Source organism: Myxocyprinus asiaticus, chromosome 26 (genome assembly GCF_019703515.2).
Source record: "Myxocyprinus asiaticus isolate MX2 ecotype Aquarium Trade chromosome 26, UBuf_Myxa_2, whole genome shotgun sequence".
NCBI classification, from domain to species: domain Eukaryota; kingdom Metazoa; phylum Chordata; class Actinopteri; order Cypriniformes; family Catostomidae; genus Myxocyprinus; species Myxocyprinus asiaticus.
In genome coordinates this window covers 19,451,369-19,469,554 of record NC_059369.1, presented here as the reverse complement: position 1 = coordinate 19,469,554, position 18,186 = coordinate 19,451,369, and the positions used below count along the sequence as shown (strand labels likewise).

Sequence of the window (18,186 nt, the reverse complement as noted above, 5' to 3'; positions counted from 1 at the left end):
CTCAGCAAAGTAAAGACGCTGACTACCACCCCTGGAGTCGTAAGTTCAAATCCAGGGCGTGCTGAGTGACTCCAGCCTGGTCTCCTATGCAACCAAATTGGCCCGGTTGCTAGGGAGGGTAGAGTCACACGGGGTAACCTTCTCGTGGTCGCTATAATGTGTGGTTCTCGCTCTCAGTGGGGCGCGAGGCGAGTTGTGCGTGGATGCCGTAACGTGCTCAAGCCACATGATAAGATGCGCGGATTGACGGTCTCAGACATGGAGGCAACTGAGATTCATTCTCCGCCACCCGGACTGAGGCGAGTCACTACGCCACCACGAGGACTTGGAGCGCATTGGGAATTGGGCATTCCAAATTGGGGAGAAAAAGGGGAGAGAAAAAAAAAAGTTGCTGCACAGAAGACAAGCTTAAATGACCAGTTAACCAGTTATTCATTCTCCTAAAGGTAATAAAACCACCACATAAATGCTTCATATTAAACAACAGATTTTATTTACATAAAGAACAGAAGTATGTGTGTGGACTGTTGTCATCGCATTAAAAAGCAGTATCTTTTTCCTCTTTCTATAGAAAGCAGAAATTTACAGTTGATTTTTTTTCCAAATTTTTTTTTAACCAAAGACCAATCATGGAAATTGAGACAAAGCCTTTATTGATCATTTGCGATGTTTTTGCAAACATTACCATCCTTCCCTCTTTGACTAAAATCTCACTATTCATCATTCACCTCCAGACCCTTTCAACCTTGGCGTTTCGAAATAAATGCTTAAGGTAAGAAACAGACAAATGAATCTCTATGCACTGGACTGTGACAGACACAAGAAAAAAAAAAAGAAAAAAAAAAAAAGAAAAAAAAAAAAGAACACAATGTTGGAATTTTGAGAGTGCAATTAGTACAGCGATGGCTAGATAGCTAAAACAAAACTAAAACAGAATACCATACATTTTTATACTAAAAGAAATATTACCCAAAATCTCCCTTCTTTCTAGCTCTACCTTGCCCATAGTCTAAAACATAAATCAAGTCTACATTAGGGTCTACGTGTTGAACAGTTGAACCATTTCCCTGGTGAAATTACTTTTTGAATTTTGTTTAATCTTGCGTCTCTCTTCCATTTTAGTGAACCTATATTTTCCACTAGGTTTCTAAGAGGGTAAGTCTGCAGTTTGACAGAAAAGGTGCTCTAAATAGGGGCTAATCTTCTGCTGCTTATTAACAAAGAGCAAAGAGCAAAAAAAAGAGATTAAAAGAAATAAAAAAAAGTTACCCCCCTCCCAGAGGAAGAGAAAAAAAAAAAAAAAAATGGACAGACACATGACGGTCAGTTTAATGCATGCTTCATAGCAGAAGTCTAAGGCTGCCTTCCCAACCACTGTAAAAGAAAGCCGTATGAGTCGATCATCTGCCCATGCATCTGAACAGCAGTGAATCTGGACAAAGACGTTTTTTTTGTACTAATGTGCATTTAAATCACAAATTGTCTGCAGTTCACTTTTTACTTTGTTAATATATTCTTTACAGTTTGTTTTATCATAACTGTTTGTTTCCTAAGACTGTGGCAGACTGTTGGAACATGGAGTTGTGTTCACTCTTGACCTCCATTTTTTTTGTACCGCATACATTTCTAGACTTCAATATTGTTTCCGGCATAAAGCCTGGTCCATGTTCGGGCTGCAAAAGAAAAACAAATTCAGGGTTAATAAACTCCCCCTCTACAGCAAAGTCATCTGACAATCATTTTATTCTTGGACAGCACATGGTGTAGTAGGACACCTCAAAATGTACTCTAATGCGTGCCAAGTTTCACACACAACCCTCTGAGGAGATCAATTATTCAGAGTACCTTTGGCACCCTTGTCTAAATCAAACTACGTGATCAATGAGGGTGTGGTTTTTGCCCTTGCAAATCAGTTTGACTAATAACAAGCAATTAGCAATAGCAAAAAAATTTACTTAGCAGGAAGTTACACAAGATAAGAACTACGTTTTGTAAAGCCAGCGTCCCTCTAAGACTAAGGGGCTGTTTACACAGGACAGAGCACACTGGAACTTAACAAATGGCCCATTTATAGTTCTTTAAATTTACCTTTGCTAATATTAACACACTTGTCCATAAGTAAATATGCTTACCCCACCCCCTGATTCTTTTGATTGGTCCATTGTTTAAAAAACTGATATCACATTAAAAAGCTGAACTATTTTTAAACTTACAGGTCTTAAAAAAACAACACTTATGGCTCGAGTTGCTAAAAATACATCAAATAGGTGCAGGAGCCAAAGACTTAAGTTTACATCTATCAAAACTGTAAAAAACAAAATTCAGACGGAACACAAGAACGCAATGAATGGCTGTCAACAGATTCTTGCTTAGTACTACTGACTGGGCTCTTCAGACCTGGACAACCCACAGACAGTGAATTTAGTTTAAACAGACAAAGCACTTCCTGTTAGGGCTGGGTATTAATATAGATTTCCAATTCCAAAGAGCTCGATTCGATCAGTATCTAATTCGATATCGATTCATACGGGTATATTTCAGTTAGAATGTCTCTTTTTGTTCACATATTAAAGTCCCCGTGAAGTGCCTTGAAAAGCACAGCTTACTTTAGAAGGGATAGTCCCTATGCCCTTCAAAGACAATTACCCTCCACTCAGGGGGCTGAAAGGTGATAACGGTCAGTCACAACTCAATTCTACAGTGATTATTATTGGCAATTCTGTTTGGAAAGACCCCACAACATGGATTGTGCTCTCTTTGAAATGCCCTGCGAAGAAATCATCAGCACAGGTGAGAACGCAGCCATGTGCGGTGAGCAGATTAAGGGGGCGGGTGCCTTCTCATTCTAGAACGCATTTGATTGGACAAAGTTTCTCTAGTACACTTTGACGTCATAACTTGACTGTGTCTTTCTGGCTGGAAGAAAGAGACTGCAGAATTTAAATGCTTTTATCTACTGAAAATTAATTTTGTCAACCTTTAGAAATGCACTGGCATATAGATGACCCTAAGGCTAATAGATATGGACTAAAAGCAGCAAAGCCTTCACTTTCTTTAAAGACATTCTCTGCCAGCTAATGTTGTTATACATGGGCCCTTCTAACTAGGTACATTGCGATAATAAAATATTTACTAATGATATTTTATTAGTTTCTCATCATTTGTCACATTTCAGCTTTTTAAAAATGAACAAATCCATGTATTAGATCAAAGAATATTATTTGCATATATTAATTTTTTGTTACATGTTTATTGTTTAATTGCATAACTTATGCTATTTGCAAGTCTTTATAATGATGTGCTAAAAACCAGTACTGTTTCTTTAAGAAAACAGTCTACTCAGTAAAGAGCATCTGTAAATGAGCGCATACTAACAAGAGAGCCTCTAATGTCTTTAAATTTCATCCATGCTATACGTGATAAGAATGAAATGTTTCTTTTTGTTATTTTTGAACAACAACTGACTGTAAAGAGCAGAAAGGGTATTAAAAGAGACATTATTCAATGACAAATGAGTTGCGTGGATCTCGTTTTTGGACACACATTATACGCAACAACTTCTGCTCTAAACTCCCAGTGAAAGGATCTCGCTGCTGAATCCTCCACCACTATTCTACACAATCACTTTTTAATGAAATCTGAACATTTATCAGTTAGTTGCTAAATATATACATTTAGTCGCAAATTTGTTTGCAAATGCAAGTTATTTCTTCTAATTGTGGTTGAGAGTTGCGCATAGAGTAAAAAAATCGAACTTGGGATTAAAGAATCGGTATCTAGATCGTTCAAATGAAGATCGAAAAGAATTGGAAAATCTATATATTTACCCACCCCTACTACTAGTATCTTCATGTTTTATATTCTTCATGGCACCATATAACAGTGGTAGCAGGCAGAGTTGGAAGTATGCAAAGTGTTGTTAAAATGTATTTAACCAGCACCCACCTGTCTCTATGGCTTGAGCTTCATTAGTCTTCCACTGCTCTGCGACATCGTTTGCTAGAGGATCATCAGGGTTCGGAGCGCTTAGTAATGCCTGGATTGATAGCAGCACTGTGCGGATCTGCAAGGCTGGAGACCACTTATCTGCATGACATCATGCCATCAAGAGGGATGAATAAGACAAAGAGCATTAGGAGAAAAGTAGCTGGTAGCTTCCTACAAGCAGTCCAGCACAGTACAGTAGAGTAGAGAGAGATCATTCTGAGGGGTCAAAAGTTTAATCTGAGATACTCTTGATATTTTAAGAGAGATTAAAAGGGCAAATCTTATAGTACGTACATGCCAGGCAAAAAAGAAATGCAATAACAGGGAGCTATACAATTTAAGAGACAACTCCTATTCAAATTCATTTCTCGAGATAGAGATAAAATGACTCTTATAGAAATCCATAAGCTACTAGTGGGACAAAATACTATGTGTATATGATTTTTCTTATTTTGGCCACGTACACAGTACAGCTAAATACTGCATGTTTGTCACTCCTCATCTGAACACATAATCCTGTTCCATACACACAGTTTGGTTACTTACAGGAATGAAAACCACATTGCATTAACTAATTCATTTCCAGAAAATTCAGGTATTGTTAATGTCATTCTTTTGGACACTGACAGTGCATCTGAGGTGTGGTGGTTAAAAAAAAAAAAAAAAAAAAAAAAAAAAAGCCAGCTGTGTATGACTTTCTTCTGCAGAACACCAGATTTTTAAAAGAATATTTCAGCTCTGTAGGTCCTCACAAGCAAGTGAATGGTGACCAGAACTTTGAAGCTCCAAAAGCACATAAAGGCAGCATAAAAGTAATCCATAAGACTTCAGTGGTTTAATCCATATCTTCAGAAGCAATATGATAGGTGTTGGTGAAAAACAGAACAATATTAAAGTAATTTTTAACTATAAATCTCCCTTTCACATTTTTCTTTTGTTTTTGGCAATTCAAATTCTTTGTGCATATCTCCACCTACTGGGCAGGGAGGAGAATTTATAGTAAAAAGGTCTTAAATATTGATCAGTTTCTCAATCACACCTATCATATTGCTACTGAAGATATAGATTTTGGAACTTTAACATTTTGGTACCACTACCGGACCTATAGAGCTGAAATATTCTTCTAAAAATCTTTGGGATGGCTTAAGGGTAAGTAAATGATGAGAGAATTTTCATTTTTGGGTAAAGTATGCCTTTAATAAGCATGGAAAAACATAGCACCTAAAGTCAACTGCTGTATACAAGAAATTGCCAGGAATAATCGTCTTCGTTAATATTTCTTTTATCAAAAATAACTAAACCCAAATGGGTTAAACTGATGTCATCTATCCTTGTAGTTTAGAGCAGTGAGATGGCAAAACATTGCTATGGATATTAACGGTTGCAATTTCGGGCAAAACTCCAGTTTCCATACACAGAGTGATTATTTGGGGATTTGCTTCCGCAAAAAATTGCAGTTGTCACTCCCAATTCTGTGCATTGAGTATGTGGCCAATATTACATACCTTTCCCAACAGTAGAAAAAAAAGTAGCATTCATAGAATATTTATCGTATAACACTAATATATAGTGTATTGAAGGTTCCATTATAAAAGATTCAGAGCATAAACACATCTGACATTTATGTCCATCCCAATTTGTTTTTTTAAATCAGTATAATCTATAACTTCAAAAGGCATTCCCAGTTGTGAATTTAAAGGGTGTTGGTTTTATAAGCCAGAATTTTGAGGATGGAATGAGATGGTCTCTCACCTTTCAAAATATCTAGACATATTCTTCCCAGCTTGTCTACATTAGGGTGATATATTTTGGTCATGAAGCGTACTTTCGGAGCTGCCATTGGATATTCTTCAGGAAGAAAGAGTTCAAGTTTAAAAGTTCCCCCCTCAAAGGGTGAGTCTTGAGGTCCGGCGATGACCACGTGGAAGTAGCGAGCATTCCCCTCATCTGGCTCTGCCTTTATACCTGGCACTGGCTCTGCCAACAAACGCTGCGTTTCCTAAACACACATGGAAACAGGATCAATCAGGTTGGAACATGAGGCATCTCTATGCATTCAGCTAATTAGTGCAAAACACCAGTACATCTCAGAGCCAACATGTAATGCACACCAGAAAAACTGTTTTATATGTCTTTTTGTAATGGAAAATAGAACATAGTTTAACAATCAATATTGGCCTGAGTACAATGCTTATGCTTTAGTTTTGCCTAATTGTCCTGGATCAGCAAAAACCAACCAGCAGAGCAAGGTGATACATTGACAGACAGGTCATGAATATTCACGTTGCTCCAGGAGGATCATTCCTGTAAGTGCAAGTCACTTTGCTATCAGGGCTTAACAATTTTTTTCTGATGGTTCAGTAGTTCCGATTGGTACTTGCCTTCCCAACATTTTCACTAAGCCCCAATAAAATTTAATAAAATTAATATCAATGGAAACATATTTTGGCAACCCATCTGTAAAACACACACACACACACACACACACACATACACATACACACATAGTTGTGCTCAAAAGTTTGCATACCCTGGCAGAAATTGTGAAATTTTGGCATTGATTTTGAAAATATGACTGATCATGCAAATGGAAAAAGACGGTGTGGTTGTTTCAAGGAGCACAATACGATGATACCTGAACAAAAATGAGCTGCATGGTCAAGTTGCCAGAAAGAAGCCAATGCCACAAAAAAGCCCGGTTACAATATGCCCGACAAAACCTTGACACGCCTCACAGCTCCTGGCACACTGTAATTTGGAGTGACGAGACCAAAATAGAGCTATATGGTCACAACCATAAGCGCTATGTTTGGAGAGGGGTCAACAAGTATTGTGCTCCTTGAAACAACCACACCATCTTTTTCCACAGCAGCCTGTATTTCTCCTGAGGTTACCTGTGGGTTTTTCTTTGTATCCCGAACAATTCTTCTAGCAGTTGTGGCTGAAATCTTTCTTGGTCTACTTGATCCCTGAATTTTCCACTTCTTAATAAGTGATTGAACAGTACTGACTGGCATTTTCAAGGCTTTGGATATCTTTTTATATCCTTTTCCATCTTTATAAATTTCCATTACCTTGTTACGCAGGTCTTTTGACAGTTCTTTTCTGCTCCCCATGGCTCAGTATCTAGAATGCTCAGTGCATCCAAGTGAGAGCTAACAAACTAATTGACTATTTATACACAGACACTAATTGCAATTTAAAAAGCCACAGGTGTGGGAAATTAAACTTTAATTGCCATTTAAACCTGTGTGTGTCACCTCGTGTGTCTGTAACAAGGCCAAACATTCAAGGGTACGTAAACTTTTGATCAGGGCCATTTGGGTGATTTCTGTTATCATTATGATTTAAAAAGGAGCCAAACAACTATGTGATAATAAATGGCTTCATATGATCATTATCCTTAAATAAAAGTTATTTTCCATGATCAGTCATATTTACAAAATCAATGCCAAAATTTCACAATTTCTGCCAGTATGCAAACTTTTGAGCACAACTGTATGTATAAATATATATATATATATATATATATATATATATATATATATATATATATATACACACACACACACACATACACACACACACCCCGATCAGCCACAACATTAAAACCACCTGCCTAATATTGTGTATTAGGTGCCGCCAAAACAGCGCCAACCCGCATCTCAGAATAGCATTCTGAGATGCTATACTTTTCACCACAATTGTACAGAGCTGTTATCTGAGTTACCGTAGACTTTGTCAGTTCGAATCAGTCTGGCCATTCTCTGTTGACCGCTCTCAACAAGGCGTTTCCGTCCACAGAACTGCCGCTCACTGGATGTTTTTTTGGTTTTGGCACCATTCGGAGTAAATTCTAGAGATTGTTGTGTGTGAAAATCCCAGGAGATCAGCAGTTACAGAAATGCTCAATCCAGCCCGTCAGGCACCAACAATAATCCATGCGATTATCTAATCAGCCAATCGTGTGGCAGCAGTGCAGTGCATAAAATCATGCAAATACGGGTCAGGAGCTTCAGTTAATGTTCACATCAACCATCAGAATGGGGAAAAAAATTTGATCTCAGTGATTTGGACCTTGGCATGATTGTTGGTGCCAGATGGGCTGGTTTGAGTATTTCTGTAACTGCTGATCTCCTGGGATTTTCACACACAACATTCTCTAGAATTTACTCAGAATGGTGCCAAAAACAAAAAACATCCAGTGAGGGGCAGTTCTGTGGATGGAAACACCTTGTTGATGAGAGAGGTCAACAGAGAATGGCCAGACTGGTTTGAACTGATAAAGTCTATGGTAACTCAGATAACCGCTCTGTACAATTGTGGTGAGAAGAATAGCATCTCAGAATGCTATTCTGAGATGTGGGTCGGTATTGTTTTGGTGGCATGAGGGGGACCTACACAATATTAGGCAGGTGGTTTTAATGTTGTGGCTGATCGTTTTATATATATATATATATATACACACACACACACACACACACACACACACACACACACTACCAGTCAAAAGTTTTGAAACACTTGACTGAAATGTTTCTCATGATCTTAAAAATCTTTTGATCTGAAGGCATATGCTTAAATGTTTGAAATTAGTTTTGTAGACAAAAATATAATTGTGCCACCATATAAATGTAATTATAAAACTAAAATTTAATAAAAAAAAAAAAAAACATTTTTGAAATTGATGACTTGGACCAAATAATAAAGAAAAGCAGCCAATAAGTGCCCAACATAGATGGGAACTCCAATACTGTTTAAAACGCATCCCAGGGTGATACCTCAAAGACGTTGGTTGAGAAAATGTCAAGAGTACATGTCTGCAAATTCTAGGCAAAGGGTGACTACTTTGAAGATGCTAAAATATAACAGTTTTAATTTTGGATTTTTAGTCACAACATAATTCCCATAGTTCAATTTATGTTATTCCATAGTTTTGATGACTTTACTATTATTCTAAAATGTGAAAAAAAAAAAAAATCTTTTGTTTCAAAACTTTTGACCGGTTGTGTGTGTGTGTGTGTGTGTGTGTATATATATATATATATATATATATATATATATATATATATATATATATCTCATGGGAAAATCAAAAGAAATCAGAGAAGACCTCAGAAAAAAAATTGTGGACTGCCACAAGTCCGGTTCATCATTGGGAGCAATTTCCAAACACCTGAAGGTACCACGTTCATCTGTACAAACAACAGTATGCAAGTATAAACACCATGGGACCACGCAGCCATCATACCGCTTAGGAAGGAGACTCATTCTGTCTCCTAGAGATGAACGTAGTATGGTGCAAAAAGTGCAAATCAATCCCAGAACAACAGCAAAAGACCTTGTGAAGATGCTGGAGGAAACAGGTAGACAAGTATCTATATCCACAGTAAAACGAGTCCTATATCGATATAACCTGAAAGGTTGCCCGGCAAGGAAGAAGCCACTGCTCCAAAACTGCCATAAAAAAGCCAGACTACAGTTTGCATGTGCACATGGGGACAAAGATCTTACTTTTTGGAGAAATGTCCTCTGGTCTAATGGTCTAATGTTCTCTGGTCTAGAAGGAAAATTATGTGGATATACTGAAGCAACATCTTAAGACATCAGCCAGGAAGTTAAAGCTTGGTCGCAAATGGGTTTTCCAAATGGACAATGACCCCAAGCATACCTTCAAAGTTGTAGCAAAATGGACAACAAAGTCAAGGTATTGGAGTGGGCATCACAAAGCCCTGACCTCAATCCGATAGAAAATTTGTGTGCAGAACTGAAAAAGCGTGTGCAAGCAAGGAGGCCTACAAACCTGACTTAGCTTGTGAAGGCGACCCAAAATGTTTGACCCAAGTTAAACAATTTAAAGGCAATGCTACCAAATACTAACAAAGTGTATGTAAACTTTTGACCCACTGGGAATGTGATGAAAGAAATAAAAGCTGAAATAAATTATTCTCTCTACTATTATTCTGACATTTCACATTCTTAAAATGAAGTAGTGATCCTAACTGACTTACAAAAGGGAATGTTTTCTATCATTAAATGTCAGGAATTGTGAAAAACTGAGTTAAAATGTATTTGGCTAAGGTGTATGTTAAATTCTGACATCAACTGTATATATACACACAGTTTTCAATAGGCATTTTCCTTCATCACAATTGTTTTTAATTTGGAATAATGACATATCTGTCTACTGGCCTGAAACACTTTCACACTGGTCCCATGCAGGCCATCTCTATGACTATCTACTTAATTTTCATTTACGGGGAGATTTTATGAAGACCACCATGTAAAGTTTTGTGAAAAGAGATTGATCTCAAATGATACACAAAGTTTTTCTTATTCTAAATATAAGCCAAGTTCATGCATGTTTAAAAATAGTTAATAATGTCACAGGACTACAATTTTTACAACAACCACAAAGATAATCGATACACTTAAACTTTGTACAGTATGCGCTAAATATCACTGGAAAGGCACTATATAAAAGGTTCAGTAAACACTCTCTGCACTACATTCAAGACAGACAGCTGCTTGCAATTCCAATACCATGCGCATTTTGATGGCATTTGATGATTAAGTATTTTAACTCATACCTAAAAGCAAGGATTGCATTACTCAAAAATAGACCAAGAGACATGTTCCATCTAAAAACAAGACGGTTATTGTTAAAAATGACAACCATTCCAATAAATTGCACCACTCAAGTAAGACTCTTTGTGTAGAGTAAGAGAGACACAGGGCTGAACCTTAAGGCCCTTTGGAAACACACACCCATATGACTAATGAGAGAGAATCTGATATCACCTGTGAAATGCTGTACATCTGAGAACTGCTGTAAAAATAAACAATGGATTCTTATGAAGCCATTTACACCAGGAGCGAATATTAGTGCGTCAACAAAGCACGTTTTTTTTTTTTTTTAACGGTGTGTCCATTTTTTTCCCCGTGTGCCGATGAAATGCCCGACCAATAAAATATGAGCTTTGGATCACATGCCAGGAGCCACTGCAGTTACCAAAACCAGCACAACTGGTGACACTAAAGCACAGAAAGTTGTTTTGACCCCCAACATTAAACTCTAGGAAGAAATCCTGAAACAGCAGTGAGGATGTGCATTTCATTTCCATTACATGCCTTAACTTATTTTTTTCCTCATCTCTTAACATGTATATGATATTGCTGTAGAGCTCCAACATTTAATTGAAAAAAACAAAAATAGGTAATTATGGATAATGAAAATCATCGACAACGAATTTAATTATCTATTAGTTGGATATATGCAGCGAGCATACACTACAAATGTCTGTAATTTTAACGGTAAAAGACTGTGAACATGCTACAGAAAAAAACGTTAATTGATTAATGAGTATTAACTATAAAATATACAGTAACATTTTTTAATATATTTTAAGACAATACAGTAGTTTTTACAATAAAATGATGTTTTATTTTAGATGTAAAAAGTATGATTTTCCTGTATAATTAATGGTAAAGTTCTACATTGTTTAACAAGAGAGTACATGTACTTTTTACAATAAATTATTGTTAAAATTACCATAAAAAACAATAATCGGGCGTTCCCAAAATTCCCATTTTTCTTCTGAAACATGACATCCATATTTCATTATATTTTAGGGGAATAGTTATGTTTCTTATTTTTAATATCACCTATCTACATTGGGGTGTTCTGTTTTATATTTAATGTAGTTTTTTTAATGTTTATTGCATTATTTAAATTTCACATGTGTTACCCTGACGGTGTTTAGTGTTTGTGTGAGTAACACTGAGCACTGTCTCTACATGGTCATTGCTCCTGGAAGAACCACTATTGGTGAACTTCATGTCATCATGTGCTCTTCTGTAATTTTTTACAGTGCTTAACAATACCTTATAAAGTAAAAGGCAGATTTTTACAGTTTCAGAAGGTTAATATCAAGTTTATGATGTTTTTTTACTGTATATTTAACAGATTTGTTTTTTTTTTTTTTTTTTGGTACAGTGCCAGCGTGATCATGTAAATTACAACAGTTTTAAACTGTAAAATGTACAAGTTGTTCTGTAAAGTTTTTTTTTTTTTTTTTTTGTAAAAACAACAGGATTTTTTTTTTTTTTACAGTGTAGAGAAGATCCATCAGTGATGTCACTTTACAGCCCAGTGAAAAATGTGTTGCATTATGAAACACGTTTAGAAAACACTGAATATTCTGCAGCGCACACATGTTCTTTAATGGCAACACATACAGCAAAAAGGAACGTGTCATTCATATCAGGGACTTGTGTTCCATTGCATGTACGCGACTTCACTCACTTCCTGAAGTCGTAACCATCATTTCTAAAACATTTCTTCTTTGCCATAGTGACAGTTGGGTTGTACTTGACAGATTAGGAATGTAAATGTTAGAATATATTTTACAAGAGTTGGTGCAAAGGGAACACAGTAAATAGCCTAAACATCCTCCTCAAAACTCATGTTAAATTTATTACACACGGTCGGCTTTGAACAAACCTCAAAAATATCGATAGCCTATTAATAATAATATCTAGGTTTTAGGCATAGGCTATTTATATCGCACAAGAGTAAAACTCTTCTTCTGACAGTTATTTTAACACTGCAAGCATCGTTCTCTTGCTGTCTTCAATACCTTTTTTTCTTAAATTATTAAATGCTCTGTTCCACAGTCATTATTGCTTAGTGATTTTTGCATAGCTTTCCATCCACAGCGGTTGCTTAAAGTCCGTATTATTTTGTTTCTATACCACATCTGTAAACTCCTTTAAGGACAACAAGGGAAAACACCCACCAGTCCTTACTTCTTACTGGCATCCAGAGCAGAAATGTCTGCAGTTATACTGGAGGAGGAATGGGCATGAGGCAAATACATGGTTAAGTCAGACAAGGTATTAGACGCAGCTTCTAATTTTTTATTTGCTGAGTAAAGTGAGTAACATAAGAAGAAAGTTTTTCTGGCATATTTTTTAGATACCTCAACAAAGCAAAAATGCCAATTACAGACTTTGGTGCCATTCTCACTTTCTCAGCCTTTCTACACTACTTCAGAATGCACCGACTGATGCTCTTTGCATGCACAGAAGTTTGGTTCAGAATACATGTAATGCACATGTAAACAAATATTTGTATCGAATTGCAACGTTTCGGGGACATATGAACAGTACATTCGGAATCTGCAATCAGACTGAATTTATTCGGATTGATGTAAATTAGTGCAAGCTACTGATGTCTCCTATTGTTTTTTTAAATAGTTTTAGATGGATTCTCTCCTCATCATGTAAGGGCATGTAATGATCAGCAGAATGCGACTTTTTAGCATGATTGTACTATTAAACTGTATATAACGCAGAATAAAATGGAAGTTACTCCAAAACTTCACTGTTTTTGAATACATCAAAAAAAGCCTCTTTTTTTTTTTTGGAGTCAGATAAAGTGGGTGAGGAATGATAAAATAATGCAACGTGATATTTATTTTCTTTATATTTAACATTAATACTTTGTATTTGAAAAGATGGACACTGTCTGAGTGAAGGTCACAATATACAGCTCTGAAAAAAATTAAGAGACCACTGCAAAATGATCAGTTTCTCTGGATTTAATATTTATAGGTAGTTGAGTAAAATGAACATTTTTGTTTTATTCTATAAAGTACTGACAACATTTCTCCCAAATTCCAAATCAAAATATTGTCATTTAGAGCATTTATTTGCAGAAAATGACAACTGGTCAAAATAACAAAAAAAGATGCAGTGTTTCCAGATCTCGAATAAAGCAAAGAAAGTTCATATTCATTTTTAAACAACACAGTACTAATGTTTTAGTACTGTGTCCAGAAATCCATATTTGGTGGAATAAACCTTGATTTTCAATCACAGCTTTCACGCGTCATGGCATGCTCTCTACCAGTCTTTCATACTGCTATTTTGATGTGCAAAAATTCAAGCAGCTAGGCATTGTTCAATGGCTTGTAGCCATCCATCTTCCTCTTGACCACATTCCAGAGGTTTTCAATGGGGTTCAGGTCTTGAGATTGGGCTGGCAATGACAGGGTCTTGATCTAATGGTCCCCCATCTACACCTTGATTGACTGGCTGTGTGGCATGGAGCATTGTCCTGCTGGAAAAACCAATCCTCAGGGTTGGGGAACATTGTCAGAGAAGAAAGAAGCAAGTTTTCTTCCAGGATAACCTTGTATGTGGCTTGATTTATGCGTCCTTCACAAAGACGAATCTGCCCAATTCCAGCCTTGCTGAAGCACCCCCAGATCATCACCGATCCTCCACCTGGTCGTCTAATGGTTAGACGGAGACCTGGAGAGGCCTTCAAGCCACAGTGTCTCGCATCCACTGAGAAATTTGATGGAGGATCGGTTTGGGAGTAATACGGTGGTGGATGCCGCGACTGGACCCCCCCCCGGAAGTTCGGTAAGCCTGTGCGTTAATGCGGCCTAGCCTATTCCCTTCAAAGTCTTTACCGTCCACTGTGAGAGCATTGGAGGGCAGAAACATGTGAGGCTCCAAAATAACAGTCATTCAGAACACACTTAAATCATTTTTACTGGAAATTCAATTTTAAGTAATCTTACAGCATGACTATCGTGACTATTCTTTAGTGCCCTTCGGAGGCTGATTTATCGTGATTAAAATGCCAGGTGTGATTTCAAGTAGTTCTTCTCATCCGTGATGGGCAAAGGGCAGACCAGCTGAAAGGTGCTTTGCGCCACCTACCATACCGGGTAAAATTACTTGTCGACTAGCACCAGAGCTTGAATGTGCTAACAGCGATCTTTCACCATGTGTTTAATGTGAAGGGCTATTCGTCGGCAATTCGTTTCACACAGACTACGTTTACATGGACCCCAGAAAGCGGCTTATTGCGAGAAAGCGGGTTATTGTGAGAAAACAGTGTTCCAGTTTACATGCGCTGTAAAAGCGGCATACTCTTTACTCCCGTATACATGTGGCACCGTCAGTAAGCAGCTTTCTCCACAGCAACATAATTTTCCCACGATGCTTGTGTAAATAACACACATGGCATCCGAGAAAGACTTCACTATTTTATTCTGCTGATTCGCTTTATTTCCAGATATTCCAGAGTTGTTGCCATGTTTGTTTCATTAACTTTCTATCGCAACCTGCAGCTGAATTGCGATGCAGTGGCGGGGGTTTCTCTCTTACACAAAACTCCGGGATTCCCCAATGTACCAGTGCATATATGCGGACGTTAGGGACAATGGATATTTTACATTGGTATGTATAAATGGGTATAGTTGTGATGTATGTGATCTTTCCTCTGTACTCCCAGAAATGTTGAATTCTTTCTACTGTGTTGACATGTTGTTGGGCTCCATCCAATGATGTTTGTTATCCCAGTCTGTTCCACGCACGCGCACTCTTCAAACACCAGTCAGAACGGCACTTATGTGTTTACATGACAACAATAAGCCGCATTCTCCGAGAGAAACCAAGGTGTTAAACCGCTTTCTCTTAATCCCTTAAACAGCGTAAGGAAATCAGCGTTCTTGTTTACATGACGGTTCAGAACGCCGCTTTCTGCTAAAACCCTGGAATAAACTGTTTTCTTAAGTGCATGTACGTGCTCATTATCGTGTCGCCTCTGGTGTGCAAGGCTTTAAGATTCCCTAATTGCCATTTGAGAACAAAATCTTTTGCCAAAAAAAGCATTTTACAATCTCGTATTGGACTGCGACAAACCTATATCAAAAAGTTGTCAAGTTATGGAACCACACCAGCTCTGAACCTAATTCAAAGGATGAATAAGGCCATTCATTGGCCAGAAGTATGAACATGTAATTAAGATCAAACAATTTTACATCTTCAGTATTTATATATTGAATTTTTGTCTATATACAATGAAAACATAAACAATTCTAATCTACAACAAACTGAAACACTGTAGTACATCTAAAGTGATTACAAAATGCCTGACTAGTTTTGCTTAACTCAAGAACTCTGTCAATAAAAGGGTCTATTAAGATTTTTGGCTATGTAACCAGAGGCCTCCCTGGGGTATCGCCACTCAGAGTTAAGATACATCTGAGCAATTATTGTCTTTTTGAGCAGCAGAACTCTCAACTCACCCTACATGTTGACCTCAGAACGAAATTCCTGACATGTTTCAGAAAACCCACGGACAAAAACATTCACAGAAAACACAGACAAGAGAGGGGCTCCCTGTCATGCTTGGGGGACAGGCGATCAAGGATGCATTCCCAGCTTTCCTACTCATGTCAGCCAGTTCATTTCCCAACTTACCAGTTCACATAAACCCACTGGGCCAAAACACTGCAGATACCTTTAGATTTAGCGGGATGTAAATATTTGCAGTTTATTTTATACTTCTTTCCTTATGGCCAAAATGCTCACACAATCCACAATAAGTCGATGCTGTCAATGCAAGGTTTCCATGCACTAAAAACCGAGCAGGTGCAGATGGATTCTTTAAAACTCTTTCATTGTATAAACTAAGTGTTTAGGTAAACTGCCTGGGAATTTCTTATTAAGCATTTGAAAATTAAAAGTGAGAAACTGAACAACATGCACGCACATTCAGACGTATATGTGCATTCAAAGCAGTGATTGTAACAGGAAGAAACTTCTTGTCACGTCACTTGCCATAAATCTATTCCCCGGCTAAATCAACGTTGTAAACGTGAAATCTTTCTTTGAGAATAATGGCTGTTTATCTCAGTTAGGAGTTGTTCTTTTATAAACGGCCCTCCTAATCGTTACAAGTCATTTGATTTGACATCTCTGCTGTTTGGGGCCTGCTGTCATTAGCTCGTTTAGCAGCAGCAGCACCACAAACAGCTTCCCTAGCCTAGAGGAAGCGAGCGAGTACAATAATTTTGCTCATAATCGAGTCCGTAATGGCTAGACAATCGCCCAAAATGAACTAAAAAAAAAACATTTATCCTCATCTATATGTGAGATGAGAGAAATCAGTATTTTTTGACCACATGAAAGAGATGATTTGGTTTAGTGTTTCGCCTGGTTGAGAGTTAGCTGGCCGTTTCTGGAGCAGTTAGCGCGTGAGCTTACACACAACAGCTCGCGCTCAATCAGTGAATGACTGCAAGCGAGCTCTCAACATCTACACTTTCGTTTTAGATGGTGGACTTCTGTCATTTCGTGTCGTCTTTAATTTTTTCCCGTTCAAAAAGTAATGAATTGGAGACAGGCCCTCCGCCATCTTTCACTCACACCACCCATTTTCGGGATTCGAGCGATTGTACAGAAACGGAAGTGGCTAACAACACAGTGCTCAGCTATCAATTATACTCGAGGACTGCATGGTGTTATGGTTTCAAAGGAAAGACTAAACATGTGCAAATGTATCTAACTTCACGGTTACCTTAATGATCCTGCGGGGCAACCCTGCCATCTTGTCTTGAATGCGGTTTTGAGCTGGGACTCGGTGCCTCTAACTTCGTTTGCATTGACGGGCGGAGACGCAGTGCAACACGCCTTCCGGCACCTTACGTCAGACCGGCCTGACCTCTAGACGCACGCGGAAACGTTTTGTAGTGAGGAAAGGCTGTTTACTTAAATTCATTGCAAACTACACATCCCGAAAATGCATAGTACGTTTTTGTCCTTCGTCAAATGCAGTGAATTGGACTTTATGCAATGTTTATATTGAGGATCTAATACAAAGACATTGCTTTATACAACTTTCTTACATTGCTATAATATATTTATATTGAGCATTTAAAAAAAAAACGTTATGAATGTTGGGCCATTTTTATTTAGTATTAAAGGTGCACTCAGTAACTGTTTGCTCGCGTCATCTTGGACTTACAGTGACATAGTGATAATAATAATTATAAAACTTTATTTTCTATAGCGCCTTTAAAAGTTGCATCTCAAAGCGCTTTACAAGAGAAAAATAAAAATACATTGAAACACAAAAAAGAAAAAGAAAATATGCAATCAGAACCATTGAACAAGAGAAGATTTAAAAGTACTAAAAGATTCAGCATGTCTAACCTCAGAGGGAAGAGAGTTCCACAGTTTTGGAGCAAAAGAAGAGAAGGCCCTGTCACCCATTGAACATAGACGAGTAGGAGGAACAGTTAAAAAAACAGATTCTTCGGAGCGGAGATCACGCATTGCAATGTAGGGGGTTAAAAGTTCCGACAAGTATTGAGGGGCCAAACCATGCAAAGCCTT

General features: G+C 37.6%; 1 protein-coding gene across 1 annotated transcript; it reads right to left on the bottom strand.

Annotated features, from left to right (window-relative positions):
• Positions 1 to 470: 470 nt before the first annotated feature.
• Positions 471 to 17,516, bottom strand: LOC127417157 (ubiquitin-conjugating enzyme E2 N). The gene is made up of 4 exons (XM_051656900.1): positions 17,369 to 17,516; positions 5,740 to 5,986; positions 3,946 to 4,086; positions 471 to 1,673 (listed from the first exon to the last, which is right to left on the bottom strand). The coding sequence occupies exons 1-4, from the start codon at positions 17,396 to 17,398 to the stop codon at positions 1,627 to 1,629; spliced, it is 465 nt and encodes a 154-aa protein (XP_051512860.1). The 5' UTR covers positions 17,399 to 17,516; the 3' UTR covers positions 471 to 1,626.
• Between the last annotated feature and the right edge of the window lie 670 nt (positions 17,517 to 18,186).